Below are 15,910 nucleotides of genomic sequence, written 5' to 3' on the forward strand. Positions count from 1 at the left end.
GTTTGTTTGTTTGTTTGTTTGTTTGTTTGTTTGTTTGTTTGTTTGTTTGTTTGTTTGTTTGTTTGTTTGTTTGTTTGTTTGTTTGTTTGAAGTGTCTTTGGACTAATTGTTTAATTTATATCTTCTTTCCAGGTGACCACTCTAACACTCTAAAACTMCGTTCCAACTGTAATCTCGCCTAAAAGATTTAGAAACAAATATTTATTAATGATCTCCTTAATAGGAAAGTCTGATGTTTTGGTTGCCACCTCACACACACACACACACACACACACACGTACATGTCACCAAACAGGTGGTTAGTTGAATATGCTTCCACATATCCCTGCTAGTTTAAACCATTACTTTAATCATTAAATATTATCTAATTTCATTAAACGATAATGAGTGAGACGCCTGAATAAGGCCTGACATGGGCACCAATCCGTCCACTCGGTAGTGATGTAGTTTTAATAGAGCTCTGAATAGAGACCCTTGTTGGTAATATAAGGCCTGGCCAGCTCCCACTCCTGGCCCTGTGGTGCTATTAACTTCATCATTGGCAGGCAGGCCACGTCGGCGCTTTAAATCACTTAAGAACCCCAGGGAAAAAGGCACCTAGGGATTCTGACTGATTTTTTGTTTAGTGCAGTATCATCAGCTTTTGTAGAGGCCTGTAATGAAAACATCCCTAAAATGTCAATCAATCAATCAAGTTTATTTGTATTGGACATATCAGTAACAAGGCATTTCGAAGTGCTGTACGTTGTAAAAACACTTAAAGCCCACAGTCAATAATTGAAGCATTACATTTTGTCAATTGCCATCGTTACGCTTCAGAATATTGATCAATGTCTCGTTTATAATGTTTAAAAAGCAAACAATGTAAAGTCTAGATTTAAAGAAACTCAATGTTTCGGCTGTTTTGCAGTTCTCTGGAAGTTTGTTCCAGATTTGTGGTGCATAGAAGCTGAATGCTGCTTCTCCGTGTTTGGTTCTGACTCTGTGGATGCAGAGCAGACCGGAACCAGAAGGCCTGAGAGGTCTGGAAGGTTCATACAACAGCAGCACATCTTGAATGCATTGTGGTGCTAATATTTCCCAAAATAGTTGGTAACAGAAGAAAAAAATTCATAATTTCTCCTAAAATACTCTTGTTTCTCCTCTTCCTACGTTTCTCATTTCTGCTCTTCTGCCCTGTCTGCCAGGCTAGCACGAGACGCCCCAGACAGATGCACCACTCACTTTGATGCAGTGGCCCAGATACGGGGGGAGGCCTTCTTTTTCAAAGGTACAGCAGCACAAAGGGAGAGATAAAGACGCAAAGCACCACAACAGAATGGGAATCACAAAAAGTGCTTAGCTAAATTAGTACAGAAGGAGTAGAAGTAAAGGAGAGTGTGAATGGATGAAAATGACTATGAGAAGGAGGGGAGGTAGCTGTAGATGCCCGACTGCGGCTGGCGGGCCGCTGAAAGACTGCAATCCAAAAATTACATCAGGCTTTCATGTCTGCTCTCTGGAGGAATGACCCCAAGCTTCCCACTGACAATAGAAACAAGAAACAGACTTAAACTTTCAGAAGCACAAGTGTCAGTGAAGCGTACTGAACTGTGGCTCTGCTGAAAGACCAGTTTTAATCTCCTGTATTTTAATAAGGCTGACGGAACAATTAAAACTTTATGCATCATTGCTGCTTTTATTTTGTCCGTTAAATGTGGTTTCAACTGACACAGAAAAAAAAAGATGGCAGTTTTATTTATGGTTCAGACTAAAGCCGTAGCGATATCGATGTTTGGAAAATTGCAATTTGACTGGATATCATACTTTATACTTCACTTTCTATGCCAATAATATGACCAGTTTTAAGATCTCTTAATTGGCCTGGGTGATAAGAGATTGAGAGATTGAAATAAAGAAGAAGAAAGAGAAGACATTTGACATTGTGGCTTAATCATAGCTTATCATCATTGCTATTTTCAGTAAAAAGTACTGCGATTTTATGTTTTCTTGATTGGTTTTAAATATACACATAGAAAACATTTTCAAGACCTTCGAGTTAATACTTTTTATTACCACCACTTCAAATATTTTGGTGTACGTCCACATCAGATTTTTACGTTTACGGATGGAAATTTGCTGATGATGTTATGCAAAGTATGTCAAGCTATGGATGGGAAGTGACTGTGAAATTGTCAAACAGATTTATGCCTGGACTTTGACTGGACCATTTTAACCCATGAATGTGCTTAGTTATAAATCAATCCATATTAGGTATATTCATAAGGCAGTGAACTCAATAAGATACAAATGAGTTTGTGGTTGTCACATGACAAGACGAAAACGTTAAGAGATATTTTGCAAAGTGCTGTACGTTCATTTGGACATTAATAAACTTCTTACATGAGTGGCCCCAAGCAAATAAATAAAAACGTAAAGCTGCAGCTACATTACTAAGTATGCAGAGTTATGACTGACGTATAAATCAACATCCAGAACAGTGTTTTTCTGCACTTTCTCAGGAAAATACTTCTGGCGACTAACGAGGGAGAAGCACCTGGTGTCTCTGCGACCTGCACAGATCCAACGTTTCTGGAGGGGCCTCCCAACCAATCTGGACAGCGTGGACGCCGTATACGAAAGGCCAGGGGACCACAAAATAGTATTCTTTAAAGGTACATTTACAAGTGACTGTATTTTGTAGATACAACAAATTATGTAGCAAATTTATGAGCATTTTAATTGTTTTCCTTTCTTTTTTTATATATATATTTTTTTATTATTTTGTTTTATTTTATGTAATTACCACTGTCCTAGATCATTAGGAGTAGTGGCATTGCATTAGATCTTTAACAGTAAGAAGTGTGTTTCTTTTTTATTATGAGTAACATTTATTCATATTTTAAAGCAGTTATTATTACTGCCTGTGGTAAAAATGTCAGCGAAAGCCCTAAAAAAAAATAAAATGGTGAACCCAAGATTCCTCCCTTTGCTGCAGAATATTTTTCTTTTCTCCCTTATATTCTTCACTCACGGCAAAAGAAACTTGGGTGCCCCTTCAGCTTCGTTTGTCACAGTTTCAGTGGTTTAGAATCATTTCATCATTATAAATAATAACTGAGACTGTGACATATTTTCATATGTTTCCCCACTTTGAAGTGTATCTAAGAGAAATTGATCTCTGCATCATATCATTTTTATTTACCATTGAAACAGGAACTTAAACACTGTTAAATAAATAAAAAAAGCACTTTCTAGACACTTGGATACACTTAAGAAATAAAATGATGGATTTAAAAAAATGGCATTGTCACATTTATTTTAAGCAATTCATTAGGAGTCCTGGTGTTGTTTTAAAAAAATAGTTACTTTCTAAAGTGGGATTTTTTTCCCCACTGCATAAATGTACTTTAGATTAAGGCTGAATTTTCACTGGGAGATTGTCGCACTTCAATAAAAGATGCATTTAGTTTTATGCATTTACACATTTTTAGTAGTGAAACCAATACATGTTGAGAGAACTACGAATAAATGATGCATTTCTTAAACCCATTTCTCTGTTTTTACTGACTAGGGCTAAAATACTGGGTGTTCAAAGACAACATCGTTGAAGAGGGTTACCCACGTCCAATCAGTGACTTTGGTCTGCCCATGGAGGGCGTGGATGCAGCTTTTGTTTGGCTTCACAACGACAAAACCTACTTCTTTAAGGACAAATACTACTGGCGCTATGACGACCACCTACGGCGCATGGACCAGGGCTACCCCAAGGAGAGCGTCCTCTGGAAAGGGTTGCCATCTCAACTTGATGATGTCATGAGGTGGTCTGATGGTGAGTAACACAGCACTTCATCAGTTAATCAATCAATCATTCAATCAATTTTTTTGCACAACAGAGCATTGGAGAATGCTTTACAGATTCTGAAAATAAAATGTATCAATATATACATATTTTGTATAAGTAGATAAAGAATAAAGTAACACACAAACACACATATTCATCACATCAGCAGGTCTTCAGACTTCCAGACCATAAATGTTTTAGTTTCTGCTGAATTACATTGGCTACCGGTAGCAAGTTTAAATACTTTAATTTTTTGACCCTGAACAGTTCTTCAAAAATCTGCTTGAAACAAATACTAATCTAGAGAATTAATAGTGTTGTTTAAGAACTTATGTCTTTCGTAGTAATAAACATCTCATCACAAATGATGAAAATAATTTTCAGTATGTGTGGATGTTTATCAGCAATCATGCAGTTGATTTACTTTAATTTCAGTTTACATGATTCTTTGGAATAGCCACAGTGTGCAGACGTATCCGTTTATTGAGTTCTGCTGTGTGTTGTCAAAAGAGTTTATTTTTCCATCAGTTTTTGTTTATTTTCACCAACACCCAGGCTTCACATTCACAGAGTCAAACATTTTCAAACCTTGGAGCTCGCCCAGTTTGCACACTGTGCAGCTCCACCACACCAAGGTCACAGTGACGGCCTCCATCGGAGCATTATACTTACAGTTATCTAGCCCCATGAAAGCAAGAGCTGTAAAATGGTTCAGAACATTTTGATCAAGAATCGGGAGCGGTTTTATTCTGTTTCTAGGTTTATAGGTTGGTATTTTAGGATCGGAGTTGTGCTCATAATGTGGTGTGATCTGAAACACCCTCCCCTCAAAAATCAGCCAATGGGTTTTGCAGTTCCCAGGTCACACATCTGCTACCAGGATGTTGCTACCCGTCTAACTGCAGCTGCATGGAAGGAAGTCCTTTCCCTGTCAGGTGTTCAGTGGGTTATGTTCTGTTGACTGAGCTTGTGGACACTTAAGTTTGAATGCTCTTGTATGAGTGTAACAGTGTGTGTGAGTAAAAAAGAGAGGGAGTGGAGTCCAGTCAATTGCACGGCTCTCACTCGGTCTCACCTCCGGCCATTATCACCACAGAGCATAGAAGGTTAAACCTGCACGCACAAATGCACATAGACAGATCAGAGGGAGCCTTGGAACTGGAGCCACATCAAAGCCTGTTCTCAGTTTGTTTCACCAGCCAGAGAGCAGAGGAGAGAAAACCCGGTGACAGACACACGAGGAGAAAAGAGAGTGATAGCGCAGCAGAAACAGGAGACAGTGACACAACAGCATGTTGGTATGCAAAGCTGATCAGTAGTTTGATCTTCATATATTTATGAATTAAAAAAAACACTTTTGAAATTAACGAGAATTCATAATCAGGCTCTGTGTATTGACATCTCATTTGTTCGTCAGTGTGACAAATAAGGATGAAAAAAAATCTAGACCATTTGTCCTAGCAAATAAACAACATTCATTTATATTGTATATGTTATATTTTTTTTCACTACCCTTTCTTCTCTTCTTTCTAATTTTACAAAACTTTAAAATATCTGAAGATTTTTCCCCCCCACTGGGAACCTTATTGTTGCTGTTTAGAAAGACTTATTTTATTTCAATAATTTTCAACCTTTTGCACTTACTGTTTCCTACTAAATAAAACATATGTAATATTTATGATATTTTATTAAATACAGAAGTTATACTCGCGTGAATTTTGCAAGAGTGAGAAAATATAAAAACATTTGTGGGAAAATGATGACCTCATAAAGAGGATGATGAAACGCAGACACAATTAACCTGAACGTGTGGGAAAATATTATGGGAAGGGGATGATTTGGATTATGTTGTGAGAGCCAATATTTTATAGACAACCGGGAGTCAAAACTCAATAACGGGAAAGAGCTGGATCAAAAGGAGGAGGAAGGAGTAAGTTATTAACTATATCATAATAAAGATAGGAACTGCTGGTAAATAGAGTTTGGGTTTTTACCAAAGGATATCATACGGAAAAACTGACAATATGTTGGATACAAAAGTATTATATGGACTAGCAATTATGTTAATTTAGGCAAACGGAGTGCTACTATTGACTTCTGAAGATGAGAAGAAATTGGCACAGTCTATACAAACTCTTTAGTTTAGATTTTTATGTTGACTGACCATATTGTTAAACTATTACAGTGTGATCAGATGCATATTGAATTATTAAAAGAGCTTTATTAGCTTTACAGTGTAACTATGACGTGCAACTTGGATACATGCCCTAAAAGATCGGGATGATGTGACTGAAATGGATTTCTCAATAAAATTAGCACAACTACAACTTCCTCAGGCCATCAAGTGTTATAAAGTGACAGGTTTGGTTACAATCAAGATTCAATGTTGGACGTATTCCCTAGGGGTGAACTATAGAACTGGTTTGCTGACCTTTGCAGAATTTACGCAACACTGGCTGCAAGTAGAAGCGTTTAGTCAAAGTGAGGGAAAATCTTTCAGACGATAACCTTGTGGCAAGAAATAGTTATTGTCTGGGGGAAAGACATTCCAGAAAGTATAAAGATGGGTTTATGCAAAGTGAAATAAGTTATCATTAGTTTGCAATATTTGCAAAAACAATCCTGTTTAGAGGAGAAAAGCTGGGAGCGAGCATTACCCCTGCCTTGCCAACAGTGAAGCCTTTTGCTAGGATGTTTTGGGTTTTTTATACATGACTGTGGGTTTACTTACTCTCAATTCTGACCAAGAGCAGAGAATTTTTTTGGAACTGCAACCAGGACGCTTCTAACCCAGTTGTTAACTTGAGCCGGTTCTCAAAAACCAACAACTTGTGATCAGTTTAATACCTCAATAAAAAAAATAAAAAAACATGGGTCAGACGGAATTACTTCAGTTCCAATGTGTCACGGAGACTTGTAGAAAAGGTAAACACTGTAAGTCTAATATCAAAATACATTTGAATTTACAGATAAAAGCCTTTGTATTTTATGAAATGCTTTTAAGCCTTCTTCAGTAGTGTTGAAACATAAATTTAATCCATAAAGGAAAAGGCCCAAAAACATGTGACACTGACAAAACTTGTGACTGTAGATTTCTTAGTAAATATGTCACAGAAATTCACTACAATGAATAGGCAGACGTTGAAGTTGATGAAGCAAACTTAAATAAGCATACTGCTGGCAAAGAAAGCAGTAATGAAAATAAAGCTAACTTATATTGAGGGCATGATGGGTTATTCTGAAAAAAGTAGCTGCTAACAGTCAGAAGTGAACGAAATTTATTCAGCAACATCTGACAGCTCTAGGTCTAAGTTGAAGAAGAAATTATTGTGTTTAATTGTAAGTACTTAGGTTTTAAGTGAGGGTGACCTTCCATGGGCTTGCATTCATTTTTTTCATAATCTAAACCTTTGTAAAGTAATATGTAGAAAGCAAATGCATAACATTTAGTCATCATTTCTGAGAAAGCTGCTTTTCAGGGAAAATGCAGAGAGAAACGGATGTCACAGATGGTCCTGTGAGACATGAAAGGTCTCATATTCATCATAAAGTATCACGCATGAACAGTAGGGTTTATGTGAGTTCAGTAATTTCCATTCAGAGGAGGCAGCAGAAGTATTGAAAGTCGAGATGTGCCGATCAGGTATTTTCCTGCTGATGCCGATACCGATCATATTATTATTATTATTATTATTATTATTATTATTATTATTATTATTATTATTATTATTATTATTATTATTATTATTATTATTATTATTATCACAAACACTACCGGTTACATTATGTGGAAAAAGGAACCATGAATTCACCTTAATTTAGACAAAAACTTGTTTTTAATAACTTTTTCCAAGAAGAAAACTAAACAAAACAGGCATTGTTCAAATTGTACTGCTATTAGTAATACTATCTTTAACAGACTGAAAACATATGRAGGCTCTGAAGAGGCTAAATAATGCAAAGAGCCAAAATAAAACCTCTCAACATTTCCAAAAAAATTCAAGTATAAAACTTAACATTCAAAGACAAATACAGGATCCATTAAACAATCCTGAGTTACTGAATAAAAACTTCCTGATAGCATGGCGGCTAGCTGATTACTGCTAGTTTAAAGTGGCTGTTTCTGACTGAGCGGAGTAATTATGCAGAACAGGGAGGAGATCGATTATTTTTTTAGAGATTATCTTTCTCATGTTAGGACAGCGAAAGTTTTAAAACGTATGTAAAATTAATTTTTTTAAGTTAGATGCTGCAGCTTTAAACAGAGGTTCGGTGTGAGAGTCACTACCAGGTGGAGCAGAAGCGGCACTCCGTCTGTTAAACCTGCTACGCGCTGTTGGACCTGTAGCGCGTAGCAGGGGTTCAACAGTGACAACAGAACCACATCGCAGCTCGAAGACTTAAATAATTTTGCGGGTTATTTGTTTAGCTTTCTGACTGTCATGCTAATCCGGGTGAGTGTTTGTAGCTGTGCGCTGCTTTGCCTGCTATCTGATCCTCCATATGTCTTTTTTACTGCAGTGAGCCTCGATGTAGCCAAACTCCGTCAAGTATGGCAATGTTTTTATGTCGTATTCGCTTCGTTGTGTTGATGCATTTTGACGTGCTTCAAACTTCCCCATTCACTCAGTGCGTTATAGTTCCACATCGCTTAGGATTTGTTGCTGCGCGTTTGTGCAGTGTGAAAGAAAGAGGAGACCAGCTGCACAGGCAGGCTGCGAAATGAGATGCAGGTGATCAGTATCGGCAACAAGAGCCAATGATCGCCGATCACCGATCATACACTTTTTCACCAAAATCGGCCGATCGGCACACCTCTAATTGAAAGCAAAGCAAAGATTTAGTCAAATAATAGGGCCTGATTGTTTAACATTGGTTAAGTTGTAAGGCACATTAAACTACTCACACTCCAGGATGACCCAACAAGAACAAACACGCATTTTATTTGTCTTGTCATGATTTCATTCAATTTTCAAACCCACATGCAGAAAATACTCCAAGGTTCAGGTAAAAGGTTTCTTAGATTTATTGACAAAAATACAAACAATGAAAAAATGATTCAGGTTCGAAGAACTGCCTGGTTGGGTCTCAGGGAACTTGAGACCCAACCAGGGTCCGAGGAATCGGATCTGATAGCTTTGGAAACGGAGCTCTGGCACCATCAGAACCTTCCACGGTGTGGAGGGAGACTTGAAAAACCGGTGGACTGGTAGCTCAAGATCTCCAGGAGAACGTCTCCTTCAGCACAGGGGGTATCTGAAGAGATGCACAAGACAAAAACGATCACTGAGGATTCTCAACAGATCTACACGAGAGAACTCACCATACCATTACTAGTCAACAATCTGGCGTCGAAGTACTGACAGCTCCCTGCTGATATGCCCCTCCACTGATGAGGAATATGCTGAAGGTGCGTGCAGCATCAGCATGGACACACCCTCCAGGAGAACCGTCTCTCAACCCCCTCTGGTGGACAAAGAATGGAAGAACAACCCCAGAAACCCTGACGTCTGATTGCGGCTGAATCATAATAACTTTACTGCCTTTCCAGCCCATGTCATTGTAAAGCCACTCTACAGACAAATGTTTCAGGAAATTAGTGAAATAATTTGATCTCAATTTAAATTAGAAAATACAACAAGGACATATTTATTAATTTAAATTTCTTGTGTAATAATCTTGGTGAATGAACAGCCGTATTATATCATCTTTAAAACATATTATTATTTTCTATAAAATATGGATTCAAGGAGAAATTATTGTTCAAGAAATATCAAAGTTATTTGTACTTGATTTTCTACAATTTAGTACATTCTGGTATTATCTGCTGAAAGTCATAACCTCTCAACTTGAATAGCCAAGTGTTTAGACATACATAGCTGATTAAAACACCTCAATGGTCCTGAAAATACGAACTGAATCCTCTACCCTCAGTAACAGCTTCCACACTAAGGAACCTGTTAGCATTTGGGTGTGGTGTGTTCACCAATGGAAACAGGGTCTATTTTAGGTCTTTAGTCAGATATCTGTTGGTTTCAGTCACCAGATGACTTGGTGCATCTCAAAAATGCAGAACTTCACAGGATGTATGGAGGTCTAGTAAATTCTATAGCTATAAGCTCTAAGGCAGTTTTGACAGCTTGTGATTAACTTGTGTTCAATATATCTTAATTCAGTGGGTTAGTAGGGACCGGAGGCCAAATGCTGACTTTTGGGCACTTTCATTGTTTCCATTACCCAATGCAAATGTCACAGACCCCATAAAGCAAATCTATTGTGTAAAATTTTATGTGATTTGCTTTCACTGTGTGACGTGTGTTTGCCATTTAATTTCAAGGCAAAAGCGTGGAGTTATAAATCAAAGGCATCTGCCCTTACTCATCTCTCTTGCTGAGAAACTATTCACTCAAGTACTAAAGTGTTACAGACCTTGGATTTTTTCCAATGTGAACTATTACTGGTGAGAGGACATTTTTCATTTCGCTCATATTCTTTATTTTGTGCACCCTTGTTAATGAAGCATACTATAGTAACCAGTTTATTTCCTGCTCTGCTTGTTTGGCTTAGTCAATAAGTTAATGGAGAAAATGTATGTGACTCAGTTGGCCTTGGCCAAGGCGGTTGACTTCCACTTAACACACTCTGTCTCAGGCCCATGGGAGAACGAATGAGTTCAGAAAGCATTATATCTCTGGATGGAGATATAAATGGAGTTCATTAAATTTATCGGTCGGTGTGAGAGCTGTGGACCTAATTCCAGATAAACATTCTTACAAAAAAAAAAAAGAATCAACTTTTGACTGTGGAATATTGACCTAAAATTTGACATCAGCACATCACATACTGGCGCACAACAAAGTGGCATTTTCATCCACGGTGAACAGAGCCAGACTACATTTGGTATTTTGGCGACTCCAATTAACTTCAGTGCCCCAAGGTGAAAGAACAGACGGAGAGTTGAGCATATCAGTAACAGTCAGGTGAAACATTACAGTTATGAGGGGAAAAATGCTCATAAGGTTTGGCTTTGTTGGTCAGCTGGCCAAGAAAATTACCCAAATTTATTTTACCCAAGCAAAGCTGCAGTGCTGTTCTTCAGAGGAACATAGATAAAATTCCACAAAGGCAAACAGATACCCATATATTGTATGTCTTAGTGTGTTTGTGATAGTGACATTGCCTTAATTAGGATTGTTTATACGTGCTTCTACTCAGGTATTTGGTGTTGATTGTTTGTTCCGGTTGGATGACAGCTGTGCTATAGCAGTGGTCCCCAACCTTTTTATTACTGCGGACCGGTCAAGACTTGGAAATTTTGCTGCGGCCCGGGGCGGGGGGCGGGGTGTGAACCGTCAGATAAGGCTTCTGCATGTTGATGTTCCGCTAAAGCCTGAATATACCCAATTTGGGTTGTCTTGGCCCTTTTATCGCAGCCTGTGGGGTGTCCCTGACTGGGGACGCAAATACAACCTGTCGAATGTGACAGGTAGCCAATCAGAAAGCGCGGTGACGTAAGAACAGAGGGGAATCCCATATCCCTTCAAAATATGATGCAGATGTGCCACAAAAACGAACATTTTACTTTCGTGAAAATTTTAACTCACGATAATGACTAACGGGAGCCCTGAGCTTGTTTCTCTGCAACGAGACGGTCCCATCTGGGAGTGATGAGAGACAATGACACCTGAAGTGTTGCTTATATCCACAGGGTGCTTGGTCTCTATGTGGTGAAGCAGTTTCATTGCCTCATTAGCAGCCAGTCGCTGCATGTTACGCAGAGTGGGTTTGTAATGTGGGACTCACCTACCGGTCCAGGATAAATCCATTCTCTTGTCWCTTCTCTGGGCTTTTTCCCCTTTGCAAAGAAACTTTCCAAAGACATCTGATCCGTTTCTTACTCATTTTGCTGCTTGTGGGCTCAAAGTTGGCTCGCAAGTAACCGAGATAATCCAGTTAAAGGATTTTCTAAATAAAATATACTCCAGACTCAAATAATACATAAAACGGAAATATTTAAATATTTTTTGCGCGGCCCGGTACCGGGGGTTGGGCACTGTGCTATAGTACATTTAATAATGACATACAAAATACAAGCTTGTGATAGCACATTATTTGTAACACTATCCTGGCTGGTGTGGCTATTATTTGTTGTATATCAACTGAATAATGGTTGTACTGGAATTTGGGTTTTGCACTGCCCATGTCAGAAAATCATTTTCCCAATTTACTGGATTGTTTTTGCAATTTCATTGCAGACAAATGTAATCGGTGGCTCATTAATGTTAACTTGGTTCGTTTGGAAAGAGTTGGAGGTGCAATTTATATATATATATGTTTAAGCTTGTATGTGCTATTTTCTCCCCATGTGGACTGGAGAATATCCATAATGAATTAGAACTTGTACACCTAATTGTAATTAAAACAAAAAAGAGATTGAATTTGCATGTTTAAAAATCATTCCATTCACAAAAAAACAAACATTTTCATAAATCTCATGTCAAAAAATAGTTTTTAATATGCCTAAAGATGAAAATTCTGCTAATTTACATGTTTATATCAAGTTTGCTGTGATGTGACGTCACACTTTCAGAAATATTTATGCATATGTAAGAGACACTGCATTTTTAACTAATTAAAACTTTAAAAAACTTCAGAGTAATTCTAGCCCTCTATCTTCCCTCCCTTAAGGCTCAACGTACTTCTTCAAGGGAAAGGAGTACTGGCGAGTGCCGGGCAGCGACATGGAGGCGGAGGCAGGATACCCCCACCTGATTGCCAAGGACTGGCTGCTCTGCACCGAGATGCAGTCGGACTCTCCGGACACAGAAGCCAAAAGCACGGAGACGAGGGTCAACGTCCACCGGCACCCAGACCACGCAGAGAATGGATACGAGGTGTGCTCCTGCACCTCTGACACCGCCTCGCCTTTGGGCGTCCGGCCCACCCCGTTATCACTATGGCTACTGCCGCTTCTGTGGACGCTCTTACTGAGCTTCTGCTCTGAACTGCTATGATGCTGAAGCACGGGTCAAAGTTCTTTCAAGCGGACTGACCAATAATTAATGTTGACATGACTCTTTTTGTAGCAATTTGCTCTTATTTTGCAGCTATTTATTCAGTATAGCTTTTTTTCCGAAGGTGGAGGGGTGAGGGTTTGCTGTCAGCAAAGGTACAGGTACCATTTGACTTTTAATGCTTTGGCATTTTTAATGAAATGATCAACAACAACGTCTCAGCTAGAAAGGTTTTGCAAAACAAGCATTTTCAAGATTTGTTTTGCTTCCATGTGCACCTGGTTTATCTCAGTGAACTCTCACAGCATTAAGAGTTTATTCATTCAAAGCTTTCGTATGTGCAAAAGTGAGCCACTTTCAATATATGAGGTAGAAAATCAATTTAATAGGTGGGAGGAATTAGAAAAATCCAAAACACCTAAACATTATACAGTCCTAAGTATTTCCCCTTACATATTTTTCCTCTGTTTGATTATCTGTCACACATCACTGGTTCTGGTCAAACAAATATGAACACCAGAAATAAATAGCCAAAGTATCTACAAAATGCAGTTATCGAAAGATGATTTCATTTTCTTACATCATGAATTAACTTTGATAAACCAAATTTTTTACGGTTTAATATCCTTTAGTTGTTCCACCTTCAGGCAGCTACAACTTCCATTAAGCATTTAGCGTATTTGGCAATCTGTCTTTTATATCAGTGTGGAGGGATTTTTTTCCCCACTTTTCTTTAACTCAGTTACATTCGAGGTTTTCTGAGCATGAGCAGAATTCGTGGTTCCATCAATTGAAAAAAACATCCAGTCCCCAAAGCAGTGAAGTAGTCACAGTTATGATGTTCTTTTCTGGAAATGCTATTAGTTCTATTCCATTTGTAAAAAAAAAAATATTATACATCTTGTGCTCTTCCCAAAATTTTTTGGGGGGATCATGAAGAAAACTGAGATGAGCCTTTGTGTTCTTATTGGTCAGTAGTGGTTTATGAATTATCCCATTGGATGCCATTTTTGTCCATTCCTTTTTGATTGTTGAAAGGCAAATGAGGCCTGCATTGTGTTACATGTTGTTCTGGGCTCTTTTGTGAGTTCCTGGTTGAATTGTGGATTCAACCAGGAGCGAACTGTTCCATGTTTTTTTTTTTTCTTCTTTTTCTCCGTTTGTGGACAATGGCTCACACTGTGTCCCAAAACCTCAAAAATGGTTTATAACCTGCCCCAGACTGATATATTTCAATGACCTTGTTAATCATCTGTTCTTAACTTGCATTAGATAAGAGCGCGATGTGTTGCTTTACAAGATTTTTTATTTTTATTTTTTAGCTTACTTCATGCCTTGTCAAACTGAACCAACATCTGTGACCGGAAACATTGACGTGTGACAAAAATAAAACATAAACAGAAGAAATCTGTAAACAAATACATTTTCGCAAAACTGTAAATTCAGATTGTTGTCTTGCAAAGTGCTCCAGGCCCAACACATCTAATTTCAAAGGAAAATAACGATATTTTATTTGCACTTAAAATTTCTTAAAGATATTTAAATCACTAAAAAAAAAAAAAAAAACCTTTCAAAGTGGAAATCTACAATTAATTCAAACATATATGAACCATTGAGTTCCTAACTGCTTCTGAGGAGGATGAATGTTTGAAAGCTCCTCCTCCTGGTGGACCAGGTTTCCTCTCACCATAATCTGTTGACGGCGCTTCAAACTGAGGACCTCCTGTTCATCTGCAAGCGTTTCTCACAACCTCCCTGCTGTCAACTGAAGGTTCCATCTTCCTGCTTACTTTATTGCCTGCAGCTGCATCATTGTGGGTGCTGGATTTATTCTTGCTGTAAAGATATATTTACCTATAAACTGATATATTTGACTGGAGATGTTTTTTGCAGCTATTGCATCACCAAGTGGACTGTGTATATTTTAAGCTGTGTTTTTAATGTATAATATTTTTGTAGAAAAATAATAAAATAATATAAACGACTCACGTTTGTGAATTCTTATTCATCTTGATTTCAATTTGGATCCATTTGAGCACACACACACACACACACACACACCTCTGGCTGTATCAGCTGTTGTTATTGGGTAGACTCAACCCAACCTCTACATGCACTAACGATGCTCATATGTAAACCTTTGGCGTTTCATTGTAGACTCGAGCAACTTATATCTCAACAATGTGCTTTTTGTATGTCAAATGTTCTTTTTACATCCCCAAAATCTTACAGTTTAACAATTATTAGAAGTTGCTGTATTTGATCCTGTGCATACGTTTGTGGTTTAGTGAAAAACCACAACTTCAAACCTTTTCACTAAATTCACTGATGTTTTCATGTGAGAAATCCACCCTAGATTAAATGAATTGATAAAAGTCCAAAAATAACTAAACTCATTCCCATGACAAACATTTTAATCAGATGAAGATGACAAAAGCTGCTTTCCATCTCTTTATTGTCCTTCCACTTTTTTTCTAAGGCGATAACTGGTGCTTTTACAAGAATGTACTGTATAGGTCACACTGAAAGAGATCCGGTGACAGAATATTGTACAGAATGCCGATATTTCATAGGAATCAGAGGGAGAAAAAATGATACAAAACTATTTGCATGCTCTGACACATTCGACTTGAGCATCACATTCAGCTAGACGTCAAGTGCTTCTAAACTTTTCAGGCATAGAGCACAAATCAAAAACCTATAGTGAGAACCACAAGTTATATCGATTCAACCATTTTAAGATTCCATCATTAATAACAAGTGCAGATTGTAGATGCTGATGAGCGTTAGCATCTTTACGGATGTTTGTTTGTGTATTTTGCCCCACGGCTAGAAATTCAACCCAACCCTGCAAAATGCAATCTCACAACTTTATTCCTATAGAGGTAAAATTAAGTTTAAGAGTTTACAAAGTCACTCATTCACTGCTTCTGCCGACAGCAGCATGTTTTCCTTTCCTTCTCCTGACACACTCCGCTGGTGTTAATTAACTGGTGGAGACCACCTGTACCCACAGGCAAACACTGGGTGTTTTGGGTGTGTTTGTGTGTGTGTGTGTGTGTGTGTGTGTGTG

General features: G+C 38.1%; 1 protein-coding gene across 1 annotated transcript in view; it reads left to right on the forward strand.

Moving 5' to 3' along the window:
- Positions 1-14,821, forward strand: part of LOC103473902 (matrix metalloproteinase-17-like) — a gene marked incomplete at its 5' end in the record, with an annotated part of 50,155 nt that extends 35,334 nt beyond the window's left edge. Inside the window, 4 exons of the mRNA XM_017307722.1 lie at positions 1,188-1,270; positions 2,502-2,654; positions 3,554-3,811; positions 12,512-14,821. Coding sequence (XP_017163211.1) covers positions 1,188-1,270; positions 2,502-2,654; positions 3,554-3,811; positions 12,512-12,837 — 820 coding nt within the window. The remainder of the gene's footprint in view (positions 1-1,187; positions 1,271-2,501; positions 2,655-3,553; positions 3,812-12,511) is intronic.
- Positions 14,822-15,910: the final 1,089 nt, after the last annotated feature.

Source organism: Poecilia reticulata, linkage group LG12 (genome assembly GCF_000633615.1).
Source record: "Poecilia reticulata strain Guanapo linkage group LG12, Guppy_female_1.0+MT, whole genome shotgun sequence".
NCBI classification, from domain to species: Eukaryota; Metazoa; Chordata; class Actinopteri; order Cyprinodontiformes; family Poeciliidae; genus Poecilia; species Poecilia reticulata.